The sequence below is a fragment of the Aedes aegypti genome, chromosome 3 (assembly GCF_002204515.2).
Source record: "Aedes aegypti strain LVP_AGWG chromosome 3, AaegL5.0 Primary Assembly, whole genome shotgun sequence".
Lineage (NCBI taxonomy): Eukaryota > Metazoa > Arthropoda > Insecta > Diptera > Culicidae > Aedes > Aedes aegypti.
Genome location: NC_035109.1, coordinates 78111 through 91400, shown reverse-complemented (window position 1 = coordinate 91400; position 13290 = coordinate 78111). Strand labels below are relative to the sequence as shown.

Genomic DNA, 13290 nt, shown 5'->3' with positions numbered 1-13290 from the left:
ACAGTCATCAGCCGAGTATTTGACATGAAACTAGACATGAAAAAATCGATTTTAGATGCTAAAAGTCAGACAAGTCCGAATTAACCATGATTCATTGCTTCATGCTGCTCGCACCAGCAGGGAAGCCAACAGCACTGTGGCGTCAACTGGCGCTCACAGTCAAGGTCCTTTCCCTTAGCATCCTTTCACTTCAACCTTTCTATGGCTTGTCATGCTTGGCACGGAATGCCCCCGGCATGCCTCTGTGTAAACTCATAAATATTTCAGATCCTAAACACACGTCAGAAGAGCCGCACCGAACACCCTTTCTTCGCTTTCAAGACATTTTTGTTCTCGATCCTCGGCTATGTTCTTCTCTAGTCCCCGTGTTTCGTATTTTTGTTTTGTTTTGCTAGGCCTTTACTGAATTTGCAACCTAATAATATTGTTTCGTATACGAGAATCATATATTGTTATACGATCTGACCGCTTCGAAAAAAATACGGACTAGATGTTATGTACTCCTCATTCTTCGCAAGACCCTCGCGTATGCGATAATATCTGTGGATTTTAAATATGATTAGTCATAAAAATCAATGTACGACAAGTTAGTTTAAGTTAAAATGCGATTCCTTACGAATAGTTTTGAGAAATATGATTTTCGGTGACTGATGCAGCCAAGAGTTAATATTTTTGGGGGCTCAACAAACAAATTTTGGGAAATTAAGAGTGCTAATTTAATATTAACGTATGTTCAGATTCCAGAATCAGAAGATCTTATGCTTTGATTTACATCAACAAAGCAGACTGCAGATGTTTCTTTCAAATCCGTCAATTCCACTTAGTAGTTTTCATTTCCATTAGGATGTAAAATGCAAGAGACTCGAGTAACTTCCCAAATAAGCCTTGTTATATAGAATCAGCTGTGATGCTTGTAAGTGAGCCAGAGCACAACCGGGTACGTTTCTTTGTATAACTTATTCATTCCACCATAGACAAACTGCCAGTCTTCTTTTGCTGCGAAAACCCTTTTTTGAAATGCATTTACCATAAAGTACTGTAACAGAAGAAAACTACACATTCCTCCAACACCCGCAGCTGCTATTGATAGGACGTTCAATGTAAAAGGAAAACCTCCACATAGGAATAGAGATTCTGGTGATGGCGATAAAAGCTCATGAATTTGTAAAAAAAATGCAGCACTCTGACTTTTGACCAAGAGGATTATCGGTCTCTGCTTCGCTCTATTTCGATTTCCAATCACATTTTTGTCCCACTCCTTTTTCCAGTCAACTATAGAAGCAGACAAGTCAGTGCAGTATAGCACTTCCGGTAAAAGTTGGAGCTAACAGTCATGAATAAATACTCCGTAACATAGAATTTGAAATAAGTGCTCAGTGGCGGTTTCAATCTACATCCTGCTTAACTTTTTTATGGTTCAGCAAGCGGTGATCTAATAACAAATCAATAACGAGGAACCTAATTGTCAAGTTAACTTGAATTTGTGAATGATGTACATAAGGGCGGTTCAAAATTTTAAAATGTTTGAAAATTGAATCTCCCATATCTTTCTTACCAATCTTACCATTAAAAACGTGCTGTGATATATTCAGGTCTTTTCATGAATATTTCTTCTCCCATCTGTCGGATTGATTAGTTCTCTTCAGCAATTTTCTTTGTTGTAGTTTGAGAAATGAGTTTTCACTAAGAGATAAAAAGTTCGTACCTACATTCCAGTACTAGTGTTAAACATTTTACAAAGTTTCTCCATAGTAATTTCCACATAAAGCTACATCGTGTTTGGACCACCTATAAATCATCTCCGAAAAAGCTTAAAATTTCACACACCATTTTTTCTGGTATCAGGCTACGGCAGAAAATCCCTAAATAAAAAAAATCTGGTGTAGATGGTGGAATAGGTATGGGAAATTTTAAGTTTAAACTGTTTTTTATTTTGAAACGCCCTATTGTACATACATACTAAGTATACATGTAGTGCTCGCAAGCTAATAATATAACTAAACTATGTTTGCTCATCTTATTAAGAGTACAGTGGCGTATCGAACTAGTCCGCCAAACCTATGATTCGTCACACTTGCTTTAAACTTTAAAGCATCCGTACATATTGCTTTACTCATTAATGCATGCGCACATATCTTTCATTACATCTGAGACAATCACTATACACTGAAAAGAATAACTCGATACATTTAATAGCACCCACACAAGAGGTTAACGACGATAATATAGTCAATTTCGATGTGACTGGCGTCTACTCCAGTGTTTCTCAATATATAATTGGAAATTATGAAAAAAAATCATATTCCGCTATTTGTATTACTATTCCCAAGTGACGTTTCAAAAGCTGATTGGATTTATTTTGTCTTTATTAGAGTTTTGTTTTCTTGAGTTTTGTTGAATACTTATAGCGTTCTATACCCTTAAAAAACTGTCACACAATCTAACATTGCGGTATCCTAATTGATTTATGAAAGGTTGTATTACGGTTGTCAAAAGCATCATGAAACCTTTTTTTTTTGAATCTCCAAGCCTACTCAATACTGGTCTTCTTGGAACTGTGCTCTACCTGATGGCCCAAATCTTAAAAATGACTAGCACTGATACATGTTTGTGTTCATAATGTAATAAATTTATATAAATAATTGAAATACCTAATGCAATAAAAAATAAAAATAAATATCATTCTGATGTTTTATCTTGGATAACCCCAGGCCAATGACTGATGGAAAGACGTACTCGTTAACCCACTGCCGTACCGATTGAGGCACGTGAATTCAATTCATTTTCGGTAAGACCGTAATGCAAAAAAAACATTTCGTCACTAGTGTGCATTTGGTTGATACCTCATGTTTTTTTTTAATTTATACCTAATGTTTTCATTACTTCACAGGCATTCACAAAACTCAGGAATTGATACAAATCGAATGTGATGAAAATGTCTCGCTTTATTTAATTTATTGATATAGCGAACATTTTGTATCAAGTAAAATCGATAAGTCATACAGGTTTTGAGCTTTAGAATTCTTGAATAAAAATTATCTTACAACTTCATTGTCATCATCTCCATAGTCGTCTGCCAATGATTGAGAACCTTCATTCTATAAATATCAATACGTAGGTACCAGGGACACACATGGTTTTCTATTTATGCAGACGCGTGCTTCTTCCAGTTTGTCTGTAGAGCTATTAAAGTCACCGCAGTTATTCACTGTCGTGGCACTTCGGCAACCGAACTTGGAAGAATTCCCATTCTTGAGCACTATTCTCTTCCGTTCCATCTCTTCATATGGAGTCATCTGGAACTTTGTAACGATAATTGTTTACATAAAAATCAGTTATGGGGATTTATTACTTGCGCCTTTTAATGCATTCTCCCCGCCCTCTTCACTGTTTCATGGTTGATTTGGTTCACACAAGGGTAAAGTGGATTGCCCCACGAGAGACGAACGCCAAGCTGTAATTATGGCCACGACATAAATTTGTCGGCCGCACAAGCTTTTATTTTTAAGGGCTACTTGTTATCCGCCTCGTCTGCAGTTCTTCTATACCAAGAGATTCTCGGGTGTATAGGTTTTCAAAAAATAGAACAACTGGGAAGGGAACCATCACAAAATGAAGCAACCAAACGAAACCATCAGTTTTGAATTTAAACTGGATAAATTTGTTTTGACGCCATATCTCAATATTGAAGGAACCATCGAGTTAAAAAGGCATCGAGTTACAGAACACAAAACCAGTGCAATCAGTAGTAATTAAAGTGAAAGATATAGAGAAGTTAGCATATGAGTTGCCCGAGAACCCATTCAATTTAAATGGTGTTTATCCTCACTACATATTCGTTTTACCCACATGTCTGAAGTATTGACTTTGAAGAAAGACGGTTTCAATATTATGATAATTTTGATAAAATTCTTTTTTCATCTAATATTTCAACTTGTTACATGACATAATCCTCCTTCTTCAATTCTGAACAATTTTAGAAGAATCTGACAGCTTCATAAGCAAGAAAATCTGAAAACTACGCCGTTATTCTGGTGCTGTATTGAATTGTAAAACACTACAATCGATAGTGTAGAATTAGTCATTTTCAGCAATGTTCGACTTTATGTGTTAATTTACAATTTGCAGCTTAATTCTTCACGATCCTTCAGTATACATCTTAAAATATCCTTAGCAATCAATTTTATCCTGGAACAACTTGAGACAAAAAGTATAGAATGTGTGAATTTAAAAATAAAAATCGATTTTCTTTTTCAGTGCATTCCACACATTTACCCGAACTTGAGAATGCGGTTTTAATTTCATGTTATTTTTCTAAGGTAGCTTTTTAAGTAAGCTTTCGATCAGTGTATAAAGTTTTGCATAAAATATTACGATGATGCAGTATATATTATTTAATATAAACCTTGTGTTTGCACTGAATTATTTATTTTCCTTTCAAACAAAAACATTGACGAAGTGCATTGACAATAATCCACACGTTCCATTCACACAACATGAATGTGTCGTGTAGATTGGTAAGGTTAAATAATTTGCAAAACCTGTAATTCTGTTAAGGGTTGACTTTGGCTCGATACCAAAGTCTTTTACACATTATTTCAACGCGTTTTACAACTTCGATATCCATCACTAGCAGAACTAGTTTGCCTATCATGACAAGGACTCACTGTTTTCGAGCTTAGTGAAGCAGTTTTGACACACGCCTCTCACGCCGAGGACCTGAAATCTATTCCCATCTCTGAGATAGTCGCTTATCACTTAAAGATTTATAGTAACGATTTCCTTCGGTAGTAAAGTCTTTGGTCCCGAGATGAACTAGCTCAGGGCTAAAAATCTCGTTAATAAAGATAGAAAAAAGTGTTTCACATATCGCGCGCTTAGTATCATACAGGCGTATCTGCAGTGATCAATTTCACTTCATCGATTTTCTCTTTAGATTGCTGGAAGTTCTATCAATTTTTGGAACATTTTACGATGCAGTATGACGGAGGACGATGAGTTATTTCTATTGAATCAAAAATATTGATAGAAAAAACTCTCCAGGACGCCCAGATAGCCATATCGGTAAGCACGCAGCTATTCAGCAAGACCAAGCTGAGGGTCGTGGGTTCGAATCCCACCGGTCGAGGATCTTTTCGGGTTGGAAATTTTCTCGACTTCCCTGGGTATAGAGTATCTTCGTACCTGCCGCACGATATACACATGCAAAAATGGTCAGTAAATAACTGTGAACAACTGCTCATAAAAACACTAAAATCAGGCTATTTACTGAACTGTTCTGTAATTGTAGAATATGAGTGATGAATCTCAAAAATATACGTGATAAGCCTTCTATTTTTTTTTCGGATCTGAAAGAGGGGTTACCACCCAAAACTCTCATCCCTGGTTGCGAAGAATGAAGTGCTGCCTAAATACGAGCAAAGCTCTGTGCAGAAAATCACTAACTGAAATTGCAGTACACTGCTATTCGAGTAGCGTAGCTAACGATAACCAGCAGCATACTCTGTTGCAAACCACACCGACTTCTTCAATTGACTTTAATAACTTCTCGTCGATATTTTCCCTTACTTCCATTGTTGATAAAGCAGCCCTTTTCATCACATCCCCCTAACTGAGCTCTCAACCGTTTCTGCTGGTGAATAGCAACGTAAGCAACCCTATGTATGGACCCTTGCGACAAGGATGTGCAAATAGAAAGAAACCCGTCGCAACATCAGAACCATTAATCACTCAGCAAAAAGTGTTAATTTGATGGGCGTCTTTCTCTTCGCTGCAAGCTTCTGAATGGCGAATTATGTGCTGCTTCAGCAGACATTTGCTAGTAGATGAGTTCAATAAGCTAGTTGTTTTTATGTTTGTTTTATTAACGACACTTTACACTAAATAGGTGCGTTCGTGTCATTAAAAAACTACATTTCATTTTACAATTCAATTGCACACATTATTTACAATACTTAGCAATAAACTTTTGACTTTTGACGTTTTGACCGCTAGTAACATTTGATTCATCATCCGGATACATCATCTGAAACCGAATCAGAGTCTAGTGCTTACTGCATAGAAAAATTAATGGTAAACGTTCTGATTGACAATCGATTGGTGAACACTACACACATATATTTTTTAAATAGTTGTTCAGGCACTCGAGGCACGCATGTAAGTGTGTTTCAATATTCAATAGAAAAAAGTGGATCTATCGCTACAATGCAACTCGAGTCTTTCTGCTTAAATACACAGAAGACACATCTTAAATTTGCAGAAACGTAACATCAGGGAATAAATCACGCTGTTGTATTTGATCGATCAGTCATTACCGGGCAGTAATTATTCGATGTTTCACGTGATCTACTATTTAATTCTTTCACTCCTGTTTAATTCTTTCTTTTTTGAACTGAATCGAATGTTTCTAATATATTATTAAAATACATATTTTATATATTACAACCAAGAAAATGCTCTCTACGTTTTTTATTTCATTCAAATCGTAGATGAAAGTTTTTTTTGAAGAGATTAGAATGGGAAAGATTATCTCACTCTTTATCATATTCTTATGTCACCAGTTGCGGTCTAATGACTCAGATTGCTGGAGCGAAAATAACAGCATGTGATACAAGGAAATCTACTTTTCTCTGCAATCTATATACACTTCTTTTCAACGTACTGAAGAATTCATGCCGTGCATATTGCGCTAAGAGAGTTGCAGCTCGTGCAGCGATAGTACAGACCAAAATCCCTTAACCAGTCTTATGTGTGCCATAATCCACCCGAATACAGACATAGCAAAGCCCGAAGGAGCGATGCTTTAGAGACGACACCGATAGCAAAAAGAGAGAAATCTCATAAATCAGGATAACGTAGCCGGTTTCACACTTGATCCAGTTGTCAGGGCAAGAAGACCGAAAAATGCTAAAAAAAATCTATAGAAAAATCTAACCTTGCACATTTTAGATTTAATTTGAGAATTCGTATGACATTTGTGATTGATTTGTGGTTTCAAATCTACAGTATATTGAAAGTTTAAGGCTGATTTTAATGAGTTTTCGATGGAATATTATTCTTTATTTGTATAATTCAACGGACTATTTTTTGTCTAATTGAATATTATATCTAACAATACTTTAACATTTGGATTAAATATAACATTTTTTCAATAGACAACATAAACACGATCATAAAAGCAAGAAAAAAAGTTTCAGACGTTGATTACATCACAAAACGGTACAAAAATAATTTACTGAATATTGGGCTTCCACGTACAAAGTCTTCTTCGAAACTCCCGGAATTTAACGTTTTGTGGCCAAGTAGAAGACGTCATTGCAGCGGTTCTCCATTTACTGTTTAAAACAATTTTGAAGAAAACGTAATCCAGGCTAGTGCAGTCGACCCATCGTGAAACTAATTTTCCAACATTTTTGCATTCATTGCTACAGGCACCTAAACATCGAGCAATCATTAACTGGACATCTTCCTCAGTCACGCTCCCGTCGATATTAGTGAGCAGTAAAGCAAAGCTGTCATCTCCTTCTGTTGAATCGGATAGCTGTGGCGAAGTATTCGGTGTACAGTCGGGTCTCCTGACTGTATTTGACGATCCACTGCATGGGTTCGACACTATCGGTCCACTATTAAAATGCATAGATGAGTTCGGAGTCGAATGTCGCGTGATAACATCCGTAGACAATTCTGCATTCGTAGTGACAAAGTGCATTATTGATTCCACTTTGTCTTTCAATTCATAAATATCACGATGAAGTACGCATCTAGGCTCACTATGCGGCTTCTGATCGATATGGACATGGACGTTTGTGTCAGTTTGCTCCTTTCTCCGAAGTTTTCTCCTCTGTACGAACTCGGTTAGACAATCGTCACACAGCCAAAAACTGTTTTTGTTCGGAGGCGAAACGACAGCAAGTTGATCTTTGTTTAGACCAACACAAGCTGCATGATAAGCTCCGGCGCACAATCCATTACAGATAATGAATAAACGATCTTCCATTACGATTGGATTAGGACACATTTTGCAATCCATGACGACACTATGTATTTCCGTTTTTACACGGAAAACGTTAAACGCTATGGGGTTTTCGATGCGCAAAATCTGTAGTCCAATGATTTTTGATGTTGCACAGGTCTGTTCAGAATTTTACTTCAGCAATAACGACAGCAAATTAAAACTAATTTCGGAAAGCGATTCAGAAACACCGAACAAGTACGGCAACGGCACACAACAAACATATTATTGCATCTATTGAAAAATATATGTACAATTCAACCCCTATTTACAACAAAATGCTGTATAAACAATAGTAGATTTCCAGTAAAAACACTTGAATAATCTCAAGAACTTTCGAAAAATAAATCGCATCCTACTTCACAATGAATAGTCATCCGCATCCAAATGAAATGATATTTTTATCCCTCACTTACTGCATTTAGTAGCGATATTAGCGCTCATATTTCAATAAAACTTGTTTTTAATTACCGGAGAGAAAAACAATCCAGAACTACACGGAAAATGACCCGCGGAACATGCGACCAATAAAATGCAAATTATTCGTCCGCGTTTTCTGGTTGGTCACTTCATATCGGACACTCCTTTTACTGAGCAGTCGGGTACACTAATCAACCTTGAGAGTGTTTCCCACCATCATCATCATCAATTTGCTGTTCACGAGTTGGATTCGTTTCTCTGGAAAATATGAGTCCAGTGACTAATCGGTTTAATTGTGCAGGACCACCACTGCCCATTAAAGCATAACTGTCCCATATGGATTTTCAAACAAACATATTGTCATATGTTTAGTTTATAGGTACTTTAATACCCATATGAAAATAAACACAATTTGTTCTAAAATGTTGTGGAAAAATATTATGTTGGTGCAGTCCCATATTGAAAAAAGAAGGCATAACAATCTTTATATGGACGTTCAACCCAAATAGCAACAGCAAAACGCGAATTCTGTTCTATTTTATATTTTGAGCTGATTAATAGATGCAAAATAAGTACGATGCTACAAGAGGAATATGGTGTGCAGAAATGTACCAGAAAATTATGAACATTTGTATGAGAAGTCAATCTTCAAACTTCGAGCGCTATTTTCTCAATGCTTACTTTTTCCATATGGGACAGTTATGTTTTTATGGGCAGACCAGTACTACCCGTTGTCGCAGTCTATCTTTGTGCAGGGGTTACACTATTATGTGCCACCAACTATTATAATATATATGTGGGTCATTTGTACTTGAAACATTCTACAAGTTCGAATAACGTGTTTCATACGTAGGTTTTCTCTAAACAGCAAAACGAACAATATCCTTCTACAGATATGCGTATTTGACCTCAACTGTAAGGCCGTCTTCAGTTTCGTGTAGGGGAAAATTACACTTATATCCGACCTACAAGAATTCTTTGCCAATTTTCGGATTTCCATAAAAAGAAGGCCAAAATCGTATGGATGGGCCGAAAATTGGTGCTATTCCCCTGCTAAAGACGGCCTTATACTGCCCATAAACGTATAATTGTCCCATGTGAATAGGAAATCCAGCAAACATGGGACTGACATGCGTTTATGGGCAGTATAGTTGAGGTCGAAATTCGCGTATCTTTCGGAAGATACAAACTCTAGTGAAATTAAATGTTAGAGTACCGTACACTGGTAATTATATTTTGAACCTCCAAAACTAAAAATTAAATTGAAATGACATATCAGTTGAACAATCTAGGCTGCTACCCGAGCAGAAGGAAATTGCTACTAAATATCAAACTAAGGTATTCCATACCAGATAATTTTCAATACCGTAATCCGGGGTATCATTGATCAGCGGGGTAAGATTGATCGAAATGACCCATCTCATAAAAAGTTCGTATTATCATTTATTGATGGAACATTTCCAAATCATGAATGGTGCTTCTCTTTCTTATATTCATGAGCTGATAAAAGTGAAGATTTTTGCGAAAGTTGCTTTTACATTATGCGTAAATTTGGCAACTTTTCGAAACAATGATTTCAATGGTTAAGGATGACACTACCAAACATTCATGTCTCACATAAGTTCTGCAAATGATATGAGCAAGGAAAATGCAGTTCTTACTAAAAACAGCATCGTTGAAAACAATTCCGTTGTCAAAACTTTCATAAGTATGTTCAATTAGGCAACATTGCCGAATTACTGTTAAGAATCTAACTTTCCCTTAGGAAATTGCCTACCTTTAGGCGTATTCCGTGGTTCGAGATGTTTTTAATTATAAAATAACTCAAACAGTAAATGACTTGTAAGCATTTGACCTTCAGAGGCCATGATTTTAGTAGGTAACGACATTTTCAATATTACCGAACGTTGTTTACATAGGTGATCAATGTTACCCCATATCAGCCAAATAAAAAATCACTTTAAACATTTTTTTAACATGCTCAAACTTTTCAAAAAACAAAATAAAGTATAAAGTCACGAGCTATGGGTGGCAGTACTTGTTTTAAAAATATAAAATTTACAACTATTGCATTTTCGAACCAAATATTTAAGAAATATTCAAAAAAAATGATCAATGTTACCCCAGATTACGATACTAGTTTTGCAATAGTATCAGTGTGGGCGTAAGAATATAACCTAAAACGAAGCAACGGTGCGAAAACATTCAACATATTCAAGTAGGGTCGGTGTTCCCTTAGTGGACAGTCCCCTATAGTCGCACTAGTGGCTTTTTACGGCCGTTTTGCTATAAATCTTTTCAAAACATTTTTTGACATGAAGGTCGGGAGCTATTTATCTAAGTACCATTGATACACAGCTTGATTTTGTTCAAAAAATGATCGAAATAATTAGTTTTGCTTAAAATTTAAGCTCCCTTGCGCCTATAGTAAACCTATTGTTCCTATAGTAGCACTACTGAGAGAAACTATTTTTTATTATAGGAAATAATTGATGAATTAAGAACTTTTTTACATCAAACGAAAGCTTTTGATCCACACTTTGTAGGAAAAATATAAAAGTTTTGTAAAAATACGGTTTTGATAAGTATTATGCCAACACCGTGATGATAGTGCTACTATAGGAACAGAAATTAGAAATAGTGCTACTATAGGCACAAGTATTCCTATAGTGGCACACGCGATAATAAATACAAACATTTGAGTTTTCGTAGTTTTCATATTTTTCCCACAAAACCAAGATAAAAAGCTTTCAGATGATGTAAAAATAATGACGCTAGCGTTATTTTTCGATTTTATACGAATTTTTGTTCTTAGCTATGCGACTATTGGTACATCGACCCTATTAATGCTTAATATTGACGAATGATCCACTTACCCCACTGATACACTTCCCCCACTGTACCTTAACTAAATTTTAACTGATATGTCAGCAAAAAATCAAGTTTATTTAAAACAGTAACGTCCCTTTTTCTGATATGCCAGCAAACAAACTTTAACCGAGATTTGCACAGTTTAGATCGATATTCTGATTTATGTTGATTTCCACTGCAGTGGAACATTTTTAATTTTAGCCTAGATAGATAACGTTTCATACAAAATACAATCTCGTCATCTATTATATGCGGCTTTTTGAGTATTTTATACAGATGATTTATTACACAACATTCACGAAATGGTATAGTGAGGTCTGATAAATATTTCAATTTTTAGGAGATTTCCGAATATTTTATTTTTATAACGCTATACATATTTATGCATAGCGTTTTCGCTCATTTTGTATCAAGGGAAGCCCTTGGTCAAGAGATCTGACCCGGGCCCCAGAAGCCCAAATCCGGAACTGGACGTATCTGCAATGATGGATTTCTCTTCGTCGATTTACTCTTTTGATTATTACACGAAATCTAGTTGATTTTCGGAACATTATACGGTGCAGTATGACGAAGGGCAATAAGTATATTCTACTGATTCATAAATGCCAGTCGAAAATAGTCTCCCGGCCAAGTAATTAGCTGAACAGAATACTGATAAAAATAAATCGATCTCTGCAGTTACGTCCTTATAATACTTAAAGCGAGATGTATTTTTAAGTTAACAATAAGTAGATAAGTAGCAAACGAGAAATTTACCTGCGTTACAACATTCTGTGTCCCTAAAATGTGCATGTCACAATTTCACACATGAGCCAATTTGTTTTACTAATAATTGTCCACTTTTTTTCCTGCTATTAAATGCAGAAAACACTCTAGATTTTGTTAAAAATTACTAACCGATATCATTAAGATTATCTAAAGAACTCCAAATTTGCTAAGCTTATCCCATATTGGTCTTATTATTATATTTGGACCCATGACTACCTTACGTTGCAAATATGATTTTTATCCAAACTCCAAATAATGATTTAATCTAATAAATTTGTTACGACTTCTCATTTGCAGGTCCATTATTCGAAGTGCAAACAGCCGTTGGGCTGGACGTATCCCTCCCGTGTGATCTTCTTCCGACAACGATGACGCTGATGAACGATAAGGTGACATTGATCATCTGGTACAAGGAAGGCAATAGCAAGCCAATTTACTCGTAAGTTGCTACAACTCCGTTTGTCTGGGTACGAGACAGCTTTAAGCTGGAATTTTATTACTTCATCATATTAGTTCATGAAATCATTCATTTTAAGTACTCACATGAATCGGTATAAGCTTTCTTTAGCAATATATTTACATAGTCCAAAACATTTCATTTGTACATTTATGGTAATAAGTTTAAGATTAGAACAATGAACTTCTGCATGAACTTCTCAATCTTACTGTGCTCAATTATGTGATAGCTATACCAATTATCAAAAAGGCTATTTAATTTTAACTGTTAGTAGTAAATTAATTCAGAGTTACGGCAAATATTCAAATATATGACTAAAATATTCAAAATTATACTCGTAAGATATTTTACCAAAGGCGAAAAGGAGTAATGTAGTCCGTAAAATCGGGTGTAATTGATCAGAAGGGTGAAATTGATCATCGTATCACACGATTTTATTTATTCGTAATGGAGCACAAATATCAATGTAAGCTGCAGTAAGTGAACGTTGCAAGTCGTAACTATTGTAGAATTGTGTGTTGTGAAGTTTTTCCAGATTTCATCACCAAAACTCGTACCAATTAGCTCATATGGTTGAAATAATTGAATTTCTGTTAGATATAATTGAATTCCTTAGGAAATTGCATACATTTAGGCGTTTTCCACGTAATTCTTGAAATTTAACTATTCGTTATTTATATAAATATTGCATTGTTAAGAACTTCACAAGCATATTCGGATTCAGGGAGCTCAAATTGATCATATAGAGTTGTTTTGGAAACTA

At 35.6% G+C, this 13290-nt stretch overlaps 1 protein-coding gene across 2 annotated transcripts in view; it reads left to right on the top strand.

Moving 5' to 3' along the window:
• LOC5566683 (nephrin) overlaps window positions 1–13290 on the top strand; it is an 80561-nt gene that overhangs the window by 44255 nt on the left and 23016 nt on the right. For both annotated transcript variants that reach the window (XM_021855759.1, XM_021855760.1), the window contains exon 3: window positions 12368–12509. In XM_021855759.1, the coding sequence (XP_021711451.1) occupies window positions 12368–12509 (142 nt within the window). The remainder of the gene's footprint in view (window positions 1–12367; window positions 12510–13290) is intronic.